At 36.4% G+C, this 17,902-nt stretch overlaps 1 protein-coding gene across 4 annotated transcripts in view; it reads right to left on the bottom strand.

Moving 5' to 3' along the window:
• Window positions 1-11,296: 11,296 nt before the first annotated feature.
• Nipped-A (Transcription-associated protein Nipped-A) overlaps window positions 11,297-17,902 on the bottom strand; it is a 36,235-nt gene continuing 29,629 nt past the window's right edge. For 2 of the 4 annotated variants that reach the window (XM_089651518.1, XM_089651517.1), the window contains exons 35-40: window positions 17,334-17,537; window positions 14,819-14,999; window positions 14,318-14,543; window positions 13,443-14,227; window positions 13,210-13,349; window positions 11,297-12,113 (exon numbers count right to left, since the gene is read on the bottom strand). In XM_089651518.1, coding sequence (XP_089507644.1) covers window positions 11,817-12,113; window positions 13,210-13,349; window positions 13,443-14,227; window positions 14,318-14,543; window positions 14,819-14,999; window positions 17,334-17,537 — 1,833 coding nt within the window. In that variant the 3' untranslated portion in view covers window positions 11,297-11,816. The remainder of the gene's footprint in view (window positions 12,114-13,209; window positions 13,350-13,442; window positions 14,228-14,317; window positions 14,544-14,818; window positions 15,000-17,333; window positions 17,538-17,902) is intronic. The other 2 variants (XM_089651519.1, XM_089651520.1) reach the window with 2 other exon arrangements.

Raw genomic sequence — 17,902 nt, 5'->3', positions numbered from 1 at the left:
CGTTCTCTGCCTCTCTTATGCTACGTATACATAGGCGAGCCGAACTGCCGAGCTAAACCTCAACTTATGGGAAAGGAACGAAGCAACCGCAAATGTCGCTATTATGAAATAAAAAGTCGGGGACGCCCGAGGAAGACAAGGTTCGAGAATTTAGAAATTCTTAAGTACAAAGGTCATCCAGAAAGTAAGTTTACAAGGACTCCTGAGGCCGGGGGAAATTTTTTGTTCCGAAGTTGGCACACCTGGCATGTAGGGGGGATCCTGACGGTCAATTTGTTTGGTCCCGCGTGTTTGTCGGCCATTTTATTCAGTCACAGTAAATTCTTCCGATGGAGAAGTCGTCGCGCGCTCCCGCGACATCCGCGCGCGATTATCCATCGGAAGCTCGTGGAAGTTTATAGGGGGCGAGTGGTGGGTGTCACTATACCCCAGAATGCAAAAGACAATCACTTCGGTGGCGTCATTCAACTTCCCCATCCACCAAAAAGTTCAAGAAAACCTATTTAGCCGGAAAAGTCATGGCATCTGTTTTTTGGGACCGGAAGGGGGACCTATGCCTAAAAGGACTACCATTAATGCAGAGGCTTACTGCAATGGAGACTCAGAAGAGCCATTCAGAACCGCAGAAGGGATAATTATTTCCCTCCATAAGTATTCTGCCCAATGAGAAATACATATGGTAGTTAGTTCCAGAATTTCTAGTATTACGTAGTGGAATCCGAAAGCTTGTCAATGTATGCAATTCTGGACTATCAAATGCATTATTAGAATTTTATTTATGGAAATACAGTCAGTGAAAATCCTTCTGTCAGACAATTTAAGCATATTAGTTTCGTATTTGTAAAAAGCATTAACTTTATTGCTCGTCATAATTTACAATAAAAACGCATAAATTTGTTATTGATCACTTTAATTTTATTTACACTCTACCGGCTTCGATAGAACCCTTCTTTCATCAAGAGAAAAAAAAAAAAAAACCCTTTTTTCATTCATGTCTTCCGGTTTGCGCCATCTATAGAAAATCACGAACAGAAGGAACGTTTCCCCTCAAGTGGAAATCAGCCATTATCTCACCCATCTATAAAACCGCTGATAAGCATGACGTTAAAAACTACCGTCCAATTTCCCAACTTCCGATTTTAAGCAAAGTTCTAGAAAAAATTGTCTTTGATCAATTATACTCGGCTATTTCCACAATCATTACACCGAATCAGCACGGATTCATGAGAGGTCGGTCTATGACATCCAACCTGGCCCTTTTCATTAACTTCTTGCATAGCAAGATGGATTACAAAGAGAAGGGTGTTACTATGTATACAGACATCTCTAAGGCTTTCGATCGCGTAATACACTCAATTCTTTTGAAAAAGCTCGTTCTACTTGGTATACACGGTGACCAAATCTTACCTTAGTAACTGTAATCAAGTAATCTTAATCAACGGTGTCTTCTCAAAATCTATCGAGGTAAAATCTGGTGTCCCCCAAGGGTCCCACCTAGGTCCGCTAATGTTCAAAATTTGTATAAATGATATTGGATTATGTTTTCAAAATTCCAAATATGAACTTTATGGCGATGACATGAAAATATTCAAAGTTATTCACTCTCTTTCTGACTGTAAAGCGTTACAGAGTGACCTAGATGGGCTTTGCAAGTATTACAAAATTAACTGTCTAGATATAAACGTTTCTAAATGTCACACTATGATATTCACCAGAAATAAACACGTAAAAGTACTCATATTCACTCAACAATGAACCTGTCATCTCTAAAACAGAATGTAAAGACCTTGGCGTTTACCTTGATAGCAAACTTATATTTAATAAGCACATTGACTCAATCGTTAATAGGTCGTATAAAATGCTTGGTTTCGTGCTATGTGTAAGTAAAATATTCAGTAATCCGCGTACAATTGTAATGTTATATTTCGCATTAGTCAGAAGTACACTGGAATATGCATCGCCTATTCGGAATCCACAATATAAACTTTACATATATAGTATAGAACGAATCCAAAACAAGTTTATAAAATATATTACCTACAAATTTAACAATAACTTTGAGTGTACATTTGAAACTTTGCAGCGAAGACGAGCAGTAGCTGCAGTGGCGGATTAACCCTAAGGCAAAGTAGGCACGTGCCTAGGGGCGCCAGTTACAAAGGGGCGCCGGCGGGCGCCCCTAGAATTAAAAAAAAATATATATATAAACTTAATTTTGTAAGTAAGTATGCACCTGCTTACACAATATAAAAGATTATTTACTTCTGTAGAGATGCAGAGCTTCCAAAGCATACTCGCCTTCTTGATTATTCCTCCATGCCTCCATCGCATGATTTTTTAATAGAAGACCGCTCGCTCGTGGATTCGTTCGCGGGCGTTGCTAGATTGCAGGGCAAAGGGCGCAGCGGGGGCAGGGGCTAAGCGGCCGGCACCGGACTTCCGAACGGATGACGGGGTGACAGTCACACTCATCACTTTCAGCTTGGATGTTGCCGGTTACGCGCGCTTCTATTGATTACGTACTCGCAGCGGTATTTGTGTGAATTAATTAGTACATTGCGTTTTAGTTCATTACCCAAATAATGAGTGAATTGAAGAAGAAACCTAGTGGTGCAGCTTATAAAAGGAAGGCTAAGAAAAAAGAAGAAAAAAATCAAAATATTATAAAGCATACGAAACATATTGAGACATTTTTTTCTAAATTAAAAAGTGATGATTCGGAATTTTCTAACGCAATTCACAGTGCGTCTTCTACCGAGTCTATTCAATGTGAAATTCCTACTAGTTCTAAACAACACGATTTGTCCATGCTGCCTACTCCGTCAGCCGTAGAAGTTGTGAGGCAGTCGCAAAATAGACTGTTTATCGTGGGATGTGACCCAGTCAAGTGGGATATCAATAACGAAACACAAGAATACATTGCAATTAATGGATTTAATCAAAATCAAAATGCAGATTTTTCATTGAGTAAGAGAATATATGAAGATAAAATCTCACGTTTTTTAACAAAAACAATGTTTGAAAGAAAGTTGTTAAATAGAGAAAAACTTCCAAGGAAATGGCTTATTTACTCTCCAAGCACAGGTAAAGTTTATTGTGGACCTTGTTTATTATTCGGTGGTGGAACTAGTTTTGGAAAACAAGATGTTGGTTTTAATGATTGGAAGAACGCATCGAATAGATTAGAAAGCCACGAAAACTCATGTGAACATAAAACATGTATTTTGAGCTTGTAATTTAAACACAAAGGGATCCTAGGCATTTCTAGGTAGGTACTTATTAGTGAGTACTTATTCCTTTACATAAATAATTAATCATTTAAATTTTTTATGTTTTATTAATTATCCCTATTAATATTATAACTGCGAAAGTGTATATGTGTGTGTTTGTATAGGTATATGTTACTTCTTCATACAAAAAAACTACTGAACCGATTGTGATGAAACTTGGTATGTAAAAAAAAGATAGCTGGCAGTGTTGCCAACGAGGGCGATATATCGCCATTTAGGCTACTCAGAACGAGAATCGGCGCTGAAAAAATCTAAAAGGCGACTGATCGGGCTACTTCAGAGTCAAGTTAAAAACATAATTTTCACGTAAAAACATCAATTTTAAACAATTCTCTAGCCACCCCCCCCCCCCCCCATGAATTTTTTTTTTCGGGACAAATTTTATTTTCTTGAAATTCTCTAGCCACCCCCCCCCCCCCTCCCACGAAATTTTTATTTTCACGTAAAACCCACCTAACTACAAATTCGGCTACTTTAGGTACTTGTTAAAATTTATAATATGTGGTCGCTAGAGGGGCGCCGATGAGGTGCTTGCCTAGGGCGCTCTCAACAGTTAATCCGCCTCTGAGTAGCTGACTCAATATTTATACACAGAATTTTAAACAATGACATTGACTGTACTGAACTTCTGTCCCTTATTAACTTTAACATACCTACCTTTGAGACGTACACGACATACAGTGCTATTCCACACGCTTAATTATAAAAAAAATGCAGCATCTAATTCGCCAATTAACCGAGCTCTTCATACTCTAAATAATATTTGTCTTAACTCTAACGACATTTTTTCAGAATCACTGCCCAAATTCAAACGTGGCATCATGTCAATAATTTAAACTATTCAATGCGTATACATAAAGAAACACACACAGATACATTACATACCTTGAGGTGTTTTTGCACAAAACGGCGCTATAAAAGTCATCCAGGTATTATTATTATTATATTATTATACGTCACACACACACGCCACCTGAAAATTAAGGAATAAACATACCACTTAGCAGACATTACAAGGAAACATATAGGTACCCAACATGAAATATTTTATTCCTGTATATTGTTTCATCTCTGTAAATCATGCACTGTTTGTTTCTATAATATAAAAGAGAATATTAAAAACTATTCTACGACACAAAATATTGAGTTTTATAAAAAAAATTGATGTTTGAAGGAGAGGTGAACAAAGTGGAAGGGGTAATGATATATATATATAATAAAGTCTGTTTTCATTGCACCAAATTAACAATTCGTTTATAATTATTATCTTGGAGAATATTACAATGATAAATATTTTGAACAATTCAAAAAATTTTGAGATCATTTTGGAGGAGGCCCACCACTTCCCCGCCCTGTTTTAGGTACTGATGGTACCCCTTCAGAGCTCTCGCAAGGACGCTAATTTTTTAAAAAACGAATCTACATTTAAAATTTCAAAACAAGACCTCCAAAATACCTCGATAGATTTTGAGATCAGCAAAAAGTAATGTAGGTTTGTATATATCACTACATACTTTGAAAACATAACCATTACATAACTTTAACCAATGTTGAAATTGGCAGCCACCTTTGGTCTGGAGCCCCAAAATACTTGATTGAAACCCTTGTCTTAACAAACGAATTGCAATCTTTAGAGCATAGGCGTCGGATGGAAATACTTGTTCTACTGGTATTTCAATGGAAGATGCTCATAGGAACTGTTGTCATTTATCCCTCCGGCACCGGTGCGTAGTCGGAAACACTCCAAAAGCGCGCCCATCATTTATACTTGGTTGACATTATTATTCTCATGAGAACGGGTCGTTTCTAAGAGTCGTTCTTGAGTTCATCACAGTGGATAAATTTTCGTGTTTCCTCACTCCTACAACATGGGTCTCTTCAAGACACATCACCATCTCAAAAAGACACAGAATCCCCAAAGATGACATAGTTGTGAGGGAAATATTTTTCTCGGGGTCTCCCGTGTGGACTTAATATTAAAAAAAATACTCATTAGTATCTTAATCCATATGAAAATTAGGCTTATTTCCGTATAATTATGTTGTATTATAAATGAATTGTATTATTCCGAACATTAGTTTTTAATAAAATAATTAGAATATTATATAAATATGTACAAAATAAGTAGTTCTTTTATATAATAATTCTGTATGTAATTGTTATAATATTACCAACGTATCATAAATAAATCATTTGCAAATGCATGCAGAGTAACTAGACACCACTTGTATTGAAGTAAATTCAAGACTTTCTAGTCAATCACAGCTCCACGTATACATTTTCTACAAACCTTGGGTATAGGGCATAAATAAACCACTAGAGGGGTTAACCAGGTATAGGAGGGCTCAGAATAAAACTTATTAGTTTCTTCTTCGCACCACTTTGTGGCATTTTACAATGGAGAATGTTCAATTTTAGTTTTAAAGTTAGTTAAAACACCGTCCGTGTTTATCATTCAGTAGGTACATACATATTATTATTTATATATTATGTGCTTTGCATTTAGGATTGGAATATTTTTGCTAAAATCTATACCTGTATACATTACCATTTTTACACTTCCCATTTGGTTTTCTTTTTTGTCGACAGGAAAAAGCTATGGAAGGTGTTGTCCAAGTATGGAGTAAATACGAATCTGACTCAGGCGATTGCGTCTCTGTATGAGGGAAGCGTTGCATGTGTTAGGGTGAACGGTGATTTTACGGGGTGGTTTGATATCACAAAAGGTGTTAAACAAGGCTGCGCAATGTCACCATGGTTATTCAATCTATACATGGATAATTGTATGCAAGAATTGAAAGAGGTGGGATTGGGCGCGAATTTGAGTAATTTGAAAGTATTTTGCCTCTTGTATGCTGATGATGCGGTGCTGATTGCTAATAGTATGGATGATCTGCAGTCTCTAGTGTCTAGGATGAACGAAGTATGCATGAAGAATGAGTTAATGATGACTGTAAGTAAGTCAAAAGTAATGGTGTTTGAAAGAGAGAGTACGAAAATAGTGTGCAATATAGCTGTGAATGATGAATACTTGGAGCAGGTGGATGAGTTTGTGTATTTAGGAAGCATGTTTACGAGAGATGGGAAGGCTGACAGAGATATTGAAAGAAGAGTAAATGCAGGTAACTCCATTAATGGAGGACTGAACGCAGTTGGCGCTAACAAAAAATTGTCCAAAGAAGCGAAGTTAGCAGTCCACAATGGAGTGCTGGTACCTACCCTGATGTATGGAAGTGAGGCATGGAACTGGCAAAGAAAGGATGAAAGTAGATTGAATGCTGTTGAAATGAGATCCCTGAGGCGTATGTGTGGTAAAACCATGTATGATCGTGTGAGGAATGTGGAGATCCGCAAAGAGTGCAAGGCTGATGTAAGCGTAATGAGTAAGATCAAGAAAGGGACGCTTAGATGGTTTGGGCATGTAGAGCGAATGAGCGAAGAAAGGAGTGTAAGGAGAATATACGATGCAAATGTGAATGGTAGCAGAAGTCGGGGACGCCCGAGGAAGACATGGCACGACCAAGTGAATCAGATACTTGAGTTGGGCCATGTCAAGAGTCAGAACAATAGAAGAGTATGTATGAGACGATGTATGAATGTGAATGAGGCAAGGAGTGTGTGCCAAGACCGAGTTGTTTGGCGGTCCGTTCTCTCTGCCTACACCTGCGGGAAACGGCGTGATGGTTAGTTAGTTAGTTCCACCAATACCAGATTACTAGAAGTCTAACTACCACAAGATGTATTCCTCACTGCCCAGAATTCTATTGGGGGGTAATAACGTTGATTCTTCAGTGGACATCTTCAAACCATCAATTAATAAATGCAAAAATTTGTTGCTGGTGCATTTCAGTTATGTAAAAAAAAAAAAATAAGTAGTATGTAATACAACTGTTTATAATTTTATAAACTATTATAATAATAATAATAATATTTGGATGACTTGTATAGCGCCGTTTTTGTGCAAAATCACTTCAAGGGCGCTGTACAAATTTATAATACATTTCTACAGTGATCTTTGTTATTACTAACTATTTATGGAGATAATATAAAGTACAATACTTACCTGGTAGGTCACATGAGATTAACACTTAATTAACATTAACTAATTGTTTATTAGCGAAATTTAGATACAGGATTTAGGACATAATTGGATATAACTGGACTTTCTCTCAGGAATGATATATTTAATTTAACCGCTTCTGTGCCAAGAGCGAGTTAACTCGCATTCTTGGCCTGCTGTGCACAGCTACACTTCTACCTACTGGCATTTAAAAGGTTAAGGGTATGACAGCTTCCTATGTAAAAACCCCTAAAAAGGGAGTTAAATTAAATTAAAGTAAATAAATATCGTCACGGAATGGAACTAGCGGATTCTTTACCAGAAACGTAAAACTTGTTTTTTTTTCAATGTTGGTTCAAATTTTTTTTGGGTTCTTTGTGAGGTGGATTCGTAGATTATATAGTTTCTTGCTTGTACTATGAGTTTCCGGAGATCATGTATTTAGTGGTTGGTTAGTTAGTCAGCAGAAAAACTTTGTTGGGAATCAAACCTGTCCTCACATCCCAAAATTAAAGTTCTAATCCCATGGCCACTACTGCTGTTGTCTTTGAAGCAAACAATAATAAATTATAACTAATACAAATAAAACACTATCTATATGTTTATAAAAATATTTATGACAACGCATTTAATTGAATGTAGGTACAATACTTAATAATATTTATAGCAACTCCACACAGGCGATGTTGAGTTCCTACGATGTCTCCTTCGGGTACGCTGTGTGGAGGGTCTATTCGGATACACAATTAGAATATTATGGGGCGCATAATTTAAAATTTAATGAAACACACCTTTTAATTATTCAAATACATATCGTTTTTCTTTGTATCTACAGAAAAAACTGGTTAAAATCAGGAAAATTATAATTTATAGGCTCTACCACGATCCGCCTTGCAGAACCCGACATGTTGGGTCGAATCACCTCCGACCGAATTATTATTATTCCCTGTGGGGCCGTCGGATAATAATAAGTCGGTTGGTAATAATAAGTTCAACGTGTTGGGTTATGCTAGTCGGATGGTGTGGAGGGCCTTTTACTTGAATATGATTTGATTCTTTGACCCCAAGGGATTGCGATAAGTGCATTAAATACATAACTTTGTACAATATTAACAATTACAATTACATTTATCACAATGCATCCATAAGACGAAGACGAATACGAGGCCTTATGCACCAAACAATACACCTGTTTTGCTTGAGAGTAGTTATTACAATTTAAAATATACCACCTACGTGGTAAATTCTTCACGAAATGGCGTTATAAAACACAACTTTAATTTATTATACATATTCAGCTTGACAAAACTAATAAAAAGAAATTCCCCATCCTAACCGGTGGGTTATAAAGATTCCTGAATCAGGCTAACCTACATAGCAGCTATTTCACCATCCTCTCGATATATATTCGATTTATACTATTTCGACGTATATTTTCGATTTATTTATTTGTAAAGTCCGAGATTACCATTTGCTACCCGAGCGGGAAACTGGTGAATTTACGTCAGAAAGAGAACCCAAAAACGTTTATTTTTTCGATAAGAGCACACTTTTTTTTTTTTTTGACATTTGCCTGCAGATATTACCCCCTAGGGTTGATTTTTTTTTTCAAATTCCAACTTCAGATTCGATTTACTATAAAATGAAAGCCCAAATCACACCACAAAATCTACTTCAAACGCAATGTAGATTCACCAGTTTCCCGCTTGTACTACGAGCTTCCAGACAACCTGAGTATATATCAGATAAGTAAGCTTAGTTTCCTACCTATCGCAAGTATTTATTTCTCATAACGGATACTTATCAAGAGGATGGTGAAATACCAACATAATATATTATGTCAAAATATTAAGTGTTTATAACCAGGTACCTCGGTCATCTAAATTTCATCAAGTGTAGAAATTTAAGAAAAAGGAGCTTAAGTTTTTCATCGTAAAAGGTAAAACCGATTTAAGAATAAATTATATTAGATTTAAATGCAAGTTTATGTTTGACTACCGAATCTGACAGGTTGATATTGGACAGGAAATGATGTAGGTAATTTTTCTGTTTTTACATAACTTTCGACCTGTTTTATTTTCACTTTATTTAATTATTATCACATGCATTCTCACCCACAAATATTATTTACTATTTTAAGTGCATTTAAAATAGTAAACAATCTAATTTCAGTTGTCTGTGCGTGAAATGTTAGTCCTAAGAGAAATCTCCCTGTGTAAAATCTGGTTCAATGAACTCAAATTTGAATTTAAGTTATATTTTCAAAATTGGAATCAGTTGGGTTAAGAATTTAGACAAGGGATATAGTAGATACCTATAAAATTATTTTAATTGGCGTTTTCTAACTGAATTGGGGTTGGAACTGAATTGTCGAGAATTGTGATTTTTTACAAGTCTACGCTAGTTTTCAATAAAAAGTATCACATTTTCTCAAATTTAATCGATAAGGAGTAACTCCATCATTGCCTCGTGTACCACAATCTCGTCAATGAGGGAGCAATAAATAAAGTCTTCTTAAAATTATAAACATACAAAGCGTCCAAATAAGAGCACTCGAACATAAGGCAAAGGAAGACTTAAAAAATATCAGTTAAGAGTGGGCGAGCTTCCAGTGGGTGGAGTAAGAGACCAAACCATTTCGTATTTTGAATACAGTAGAACCCCGTTAATTCGAACCCCGATAATTCGAAAAAACGCGTAATTCGAAATTTTCGCAAAAAAAATTTCCGCTGAAAAATTTTTTCATACAAAATTTTTTTTAATTCGAAATTCGTTAATTCGTAATTCGAAATTTATTTTTGTCCGCGCACGAAAATTTGTTCGTGTAATTCGAAAAAATTTGATTTTTGCGAAAATAAATCGTAATATTTCGTAAATCTGAATCTAAAAGTCTGCCGTGGCGGTAAAACGCCGAAAAATGTATTTTTACGTGGTTATACATCGTCCTAATTAGTATTATTATTTTGTAAATCTGAATCGATTTACACTGCAATGTCATATTTTTTCAAATTTATTTCGAATATCCGAGTTTAAAGGGCCGAGAAAATACATTTTACGCGGATATATGTCGTAGTTTTACGAGTTTACGCCAAATATCTGAATTTAAAGGGTCGGCCGCGACGAAACTCGGCCGCGTAATTTCGATTTACGCGTAAATATATCGTATTTCATCACCGCGACGGAAATCGGGCGCGAAATTTCAATTTACGCGGAAATATATCGTATTTTTACTAACTTTACTTCGAATATCCGAGTTGAAAAAATACGGCGCGACGGAAATCGGCCGAAAAATTTCGATCCATGTCGAAATATGACATATTTTTACGAATTTACTTCAAATATCTGAACTTAAAAGGCCGGCCGCGACGAAAAACTGCCGACAAAATTCGATTTACGCGGAAATATATCATATTTTTACGAATTTATTTCGAATATCTGAATTTGAAGAGCTGGCCGCGACGGAATACGGACGCGAATTTTCGTTTTACGCGGAAATATATCGTATTTTTACGAATTCAAATTCAGATATTTGAAATAAAGAGCCGGCCGCGACAGAAAATTACCGCGAAATCTCGATTTACGCGGAAATATATTGTATTTTTACGAATATCTCAATTTAAAGGGTAGGCCGCGACCGAAATCAGCAGCAAAATCTCGATTTACGCTTAAATATATAGCATTTTTACGAATTTATTGCGAATATCTGAATTTAAAGGGCCGCCCGCTACGGTAATCGACCGCGAAAATAAAGAAATAATTGGTATTAATACGAATTTACAACTAAAATACCACCCGGATTTGAAGAGGCGGCCGAGAAAATCGATTTTCGGCGTATTTTTTTTGTTTTTTTTTTCATAAAATTTCGAATTACGTGGGAATTCGTTAATTCGAAATTTGATTTTTGATGTCCGCTGGATTTCGAATTAACGAGGTTCTACTGTATCAAGTATCATTGCCGACATGGTTTGATTTCACACGGACAAGTTTTATAAATATAAATTTCGGTATGATAATAATAATAATTATTATTTTTAGCATTAGTTAATTAATTGGAAATAATTAATTAGTTCTGAAACTCGTGGTATCTACGTATAGTGAAATTTGGTGGAAACTTTTGATAGGGGCTAATGAACGTTAAAATTTTTTTTTTATCATTTTAGTAATACGTTCATCAGAAATAATTAAAATGTGAGCGTCGGGGCAAATCCCCGTCATCACCTTAATGGGGAGATATAACAATCTCAAAGATCGATAATAAAGCTGCATTGCCTTCGAAAAGAAACTCAAAAACATTATCCTTCAACAACCAAAATGATTTTTAAATTATTTCAAAATAAACCTAAAATTGACAAAAACAATAGAAAATTCTAACAATTGCTGCTTACAACTTTTCTAGTAGAGTCTTTATGTTTTAATATTGCAATATATACTTTGACTAACAAAAAAATGCAAAATGTCAACATGCATTAAAGCCACGGATGCCATGCCGGATCCATCCGACATAGATTATCATGACTGTTAGCTGCAGCAACCAGTGTGGCCACTTTACTGTCGGTGCCGTCAAACTGAGCCAAGGAGTTTAGCCGGTTCATAATGGCGGTGACGGCTTTGGTCACCATGTTGATGATGGTCTCATTGTCCACCTCGGGGATCTTGGTGTCCACAGTGCCGGTGATGTTGCTCACGTTGTTCTTGTCTTCCATCTTCTTCTTGTAACCGGCAATCATCTCGTCACGGAGAATCGTCCGTAGAATAGTTTGAATCTAAAAAACAACCATTCATTTTTAGGTATTACATCATGAAAGTTTAACCTTCCTTTACCCTTACAGTCATTGACTAATTACAACTAGACACGGCGTATTGACATTGAAATACCCCAAACCAATTTTGATTTGGTTCACATGCACATCTATGAAAAAGCGCGCGCATTGTGTAGCAATGCGAAGAGGAAACTGTGCATTGCGTTTTGCCTTTAGTTGGTCTAGAGTTAGGCTATTTTGTCTCCCAGCTATGCTGAGCAAGTTCATTTTTTCAATCACAAAAATAACCAAGTTCCAAATGTTTTGGATTGTAGGTACCTATTGCGGACTTTATTTTAGAAAATGTAATCAGCTATCTGAATACAAAAAAATATATATATACCTTACATATAGCTTGTAGGCGGCATATTAGCAAATGTAAGAAATTAACAGTGTTAAATTTATTTCAAGCAAAGTTTCTGACGTCATCCTTCACACTAATCCCAATCATGACGTCATGCAGTGTGTGATACATTATCAACCAATACATATACACAATATGGTATGGCATGTGACCGGCACATGATAATTATTGATATGTTGGTTAAAATCACTGGTTACTTGTTACGTGTGACAAACTATGGGTTATTTATTTGGGCTTGTCTAATTCAGGATTGTATGTATTACGTTCTCAATTATTTATGGAATAAATTATATACAAAAATCGCACCTTTCAGTAATTTATTTTGTGTGCACTATGTGCGTATGTTAAATACATTTTCCCTTTTATTGTTAAAAATATATATTACAAAACTGAAAGGGAAACATATCTTTTTTTATTATCTATTGAGCAATTTTTTAAATGTTACCTTAACCAGCGCATTTATATTATCTAGGCTTTCTAAGCGAGGCTGCGGAATTCGAAGAGGAGTTGTATTGTGAAATTACTCCAAGGTGGGGTTATTTTCAGATTGGAATTAACTTCAGAGGGTAAAATCTAGTCTTATGACATCGATGCTTACAGTGCAAAAAATATTTTCATGTAGCCATCTTGTAATGCAGCATTACTCTAGTAGTTTTGGATCTTATTGAACAAGGATAATAATTATAGGATATAAACCTTGAAATTGGGTGTAACGAGACAGCGAGCAGAGGCGATGGCCGATGCGGTGAGAGGACCAGATATTCCAATGGAAGTGATAAACTCAGCTATGTTGGGTGTCAATCTGAAAGGTACTGGTCTGTTTGCTTCTAATTCTCCTAAAAATAAATAATCAAACCATTAGTAAAAAAAAACAACATATTTTGTGCATGTATCGATTTCATTTAGTTATAATCATTAATTTAGAATACCTGTAGTGTCGTCAACATCAAATTTGAAGTAGGAAATATTAATCAGTCCGGAATCTTGATGTATGTACATCATGTCAGGGTTCAGTCTTGTCAGATGCAACACATACTCGGCAAAGCAGAAAAGTGACAGCTGGAGGGTGAACATCTTCCGGAAGGTCCAGTAATCGGTGGCAGATTGGAATGTTTGCGCAGCCCAATCTCTGAGTAGCGTCCGTGGAACCATATTGGTCTGGACTTCTTTGAGGATGTCTCTGAGGACTTGGTGTGAGGCCTGAGAGCCCCGGGCCTGCACAGCGGCCAGGCGCTCATAGTACCTGGCCACAGGTGCATCATGCTCCACATTGTGAACGTTGCACGCCGAGCGATAGATATCCAGAAGTGCCATAGAGCTAGGATTGTCTTCCACTAGTCTCATTTGAGGTGAAACAGCCACAACTTTAGGTACTGTGAAGTGTAAGAATCTTCTAGATGTTTCCTTTTGTTTGCCCAAGTACAAATTGAGCATTCTGAGAAGTTGGAGTACTCTCTCTTCCCTTCGAGCATCTCCCAGGCCTGAATCATTGACCACGAGATAAGGATAGATCTTTCCATTGTGCCCTCTCATGTAAAGTCTTCTTGCGGCTGTATTGTGTTTTTGCACAACTTCAACTCTTGGCATAAATCGGGCTATCCTAATGAAGTAATGTGAATGCTTGGGGAGCAGGAACTCTCCTGGAAGATCTACATCGGCCGTCTTTAAACTGAAGTTGGACAGGAAGCGGCATTTCTCTTCAATTAAGAAAGACCTGGAAAGAGCAAACAGAGCAGTGAATGTTTAGTGAACAACGTGGATTGTGATTAAATAATGTACAGTGCAGTGCAGTGCAGTGACGTACTTGGGAAGCAGCTTGGTCTTGGCCTCCAGGATGCGGACCCACTTGTTGAGTTTGATAATGAGGTTTTGCAGCCTCATGGCTCCGGGTTGGGTGAAGTCAAAGTCCGTTGTGAACTGTCCCTTCATCTTCTGAAAGACCGGATCTTGGACGATAGCCTGAGCTCTGCGCGCGAGGCTCTCTGACGCTGCAGAGGAGAATGTTGCACTTACAGAACTTGATATATTTTCTGAAATTAAAATTACATAAAATACTGAAATCATAGGGAACATAAAGAGCCTATTGTAAAATGAAAAAACAAGACGGCACATTTAAAATAAATGATTAACTAATTTTGAGAAGAAAGAAAAGGGTAGGGTGGGCGGAAGAACTTGAGAAACGATATAGAACGTCCGGAGTAAAGTAATGATGAAATAAGCGCATATGTGGCAAAAGTATTTTTACAACGATATTTCTATCTAAGCTGCCGAAAACCCTACACTATGCAAAAACACTGCCACCTACTCATGCCAATTCCAATACCAAAAGTTGAGACGAGCTTCTTCACAAAGTTCAGGGTGTGCGGCGTGATGGTGGCCTCGTTCACAGAGCCGCGGTTGTCGAAGGCAATGGCGTAGCACTTGGCCAGTCCCTGCTTCAGTTGGCGCAGCACCTCTTCATACCAGTTCTCCCGGAACCAGACCATCTGCAACAGACCGAGCAAATTGGGCATATTACTACACTGAAACTCTCTTAAGAACTTTTCCAAGGAATCGAACAAAAAAATCTTCTTAAGTGGCATCCAAATTTAGCAATGTTTTTCTGGTATTGTATAATTATGTTTTGTATTTGTTCGGTAATTTTTTGCTGAATATAATCGGTGTATTGCCACAAAATAGACAGTGGACAAATTGAATAATTCCTTTTTCATTTTTTTATAAAAATGTTACATAAAATATATGGTTTTTATTAGAAGCTAGGTATTTAAGAACCAACTCGCAAATTTTATGATTTCAGAAGAAATTTTGGTTTTAATTTATTAAATAAGAAAAAATATGATGCATACTTTTTTGGACGCGAGGTCTACTGTTGTTGATACATAAGTAGACAATGAGTAGTAATATTTTATGCCTGCGACAGACCATGCTATGTTCTCGTGGCTTGGCCTATTTCAGCATATTGCTCGCCATACATTCCCATTAGGATTGTATGGCGAGTGATATGCTGAAATAGGCCAAGCCATGATGCGTATAGCGTAATCTGTCAGCCCCCTTATCGCAGATTTTTTTTTCTATTTTTCCTATCGCACTATAAAAAGTTGACCATTACACAAGGTGTGTCCTGGGGTAAAGTGCACTAACTTTAGCAGTGATGATATTTGTTTGAAATTTTTTTTTTGTGAAAAAAATAGATGTCCTTTCAGCTCGACAAGTGACTGGAAATTGCTTGTGAAGCTTTTTATATATTGAAATACTGTTATTTAAGGAATTTTTAAGTGCCTTTTAAAATAATAAAAATAATAGGGGGGTTTAGAAATCATTGATGTTGAAAAATATAGTAATTTAATAACTCTCCTGTTTTTAGAATCAAATGATATAAATGAACTTTAAGTCATTTTAAGAGGTTCTGTAAATATTTTTTTATGGAATTGTTTTAAACATTGCAACACATTTTCATCTACCGAGGTATCGAAAAACATATTATCATTTAGGACCTAATTTTATTTTGTGATAAACAAAATAGAAATTGTCTAAACTTTGCTTCGAAAACAGCCATTTTGCGTAGTGTACGGATTTTAGCTCAAATGGGATGCAGACAATAATAAAAAATGATAAATTTTATGACTTTCGGAAAAAGGGACATTTTCAACTAGTTTTCGTATTTGATTGGATTCACCGGTGAAATTTAAAACTTCTTAGACGGGAAGCAGTTTTAGCTAAAACTTCTTGTTTATGGGAAAAAATCGTGTTTTTTGTATGGATTTTCAAAGGACCTAAAACCAAGCTTCTTGAGCGGGAACTACTCAAGCGAGTTTCACTGTTTTAGCAAACAAACACTTAATACCAACACTTACACTTGGCTTGTAGCCAGTGGCGGCTGGTCGCATAGTGCGTTTGTGTGCAGCACTATCTAAATTGTAATGGCTAAATTAATTTATAATATCTTACTGAAGACTATAAAATCTATAAAAATCATTTAAAAATAATACTTACCAATACAATGCAATGAATATTATCAGGGAGAGCGATTTTAATCTCTCCAAGTATAATATGGCCGCTGCGCGGCGCTCGGATCGGCCGTGTGCACAGATTTGCAAACTGACGAAAATACGTTTTTATATGTATTTTTTAAAACACTGGAAGCAAGTCAATCTAGCCATTTGTACCAGGAATTAGCTGATTCTCGTGTGACACACGCCGCCGATATAACCCGATCATTGCCGAAGATTACCGATCGATGAACCTTGACCCGAGGTTACACGAATACATCCGAAGTTCGTCGAACTTCGAACTTCATCGAACTTCGAACTTCATCGATAGTGGACAATAGATCACAGATCAGCTAGCGTCATTATCGCGAGCCGTGACGTAATTATTGTCATTGTTTTGGTATTGATTTATCGAGTAATTTGATCAAGCTAAATACTGAACTTAATCCTTTTAATTTGTAACTTTATAAGAAATAAAAATGAGTGTAATCAGTGAAGAATATATAATAAATAATAACAGTTTGTTTGAAAATAAATTATTAATTAAAAATTCTGGTTTCTACCCTAAAACAAATTAAATCATTCTTGCGAAACACGATGAGTCAAGACCGTTTGAATGCTTTATCTGTACTTAGTATTGAAAAAAATTTTTGCAAACAATCGCAAATTTCACTTCAAAAGTGAAGTTTTTACTCTGCACAAACAACATGGAATAGACCTTATCTACAAATATGGTAGGTGGAATAATTATTTTTACCCATATCTTTTTGTCATATTGTATTTATTTTGGATTGTCAGTGAACACTGATGATGCACTGATATAGCACTCACCTGATCAACAATCCCCTCCAGCGAGGATAGTATGGTGGGGTGCAGGTCCCGCTGCATGTGCATGATCTTGGAGCAGCGCCACATAGGTAGGGTGGCCTTGATGGGGCCTGTCTCGGCAGAGGTGGCCGAGGGGGGAGCTGCGGCCGGAGCTCCCCCGGATGTGGTGGAACTTTGGGAGCTGCTCGCGTCGCTCAATTCGCTCGGCTGGAAATATAACATGAGATATATCATAATGGATGAATTTATTCAACAATACCGGTAAAGATGTTGTGTCTATTATTATCAGTTACACACAGAGATGTGCAAAATGGGTACCCAAAACCATTTGAAATGCAAAATGGAAATGGGTCAAAACTTTTCCATTTGAAAATGCAAAATGCAAAATGGGTTTTAGAAAAGCATTTCAAATGCAAAATGCAAAATACCTATTTTCAAAATGCATTGAAAATGCAAAATGGTTTCTCAGGTCAAACAATTAAAATAATTATAGAACTTTTAAACAATTTTGTCATTTAATAATGGACATCAATGTAGAACAAACATATTACATGATGGTAAACCCAAAAACA

The sequence above is a fragment of the Hesperophylax consimilis genome, chromosome 4 (assembly GCF_061612785.1).
Source record: "Hesperophylax consimilis isolate HC1 chromosome 4, BYU_Hcon_1.0, whole genome shotgun sequence".
In the NCBI taxonomy this organism is placed as follows: Eukaryota; Metazoa; Arthropoda; class Insecta; order Trichoptera; family Limnephilidae; genus Hesperophylax; species Hesperophylax consimilis.
This window is presented reverse-complemented; position numbering and strand designations above follow the sequence as displayed.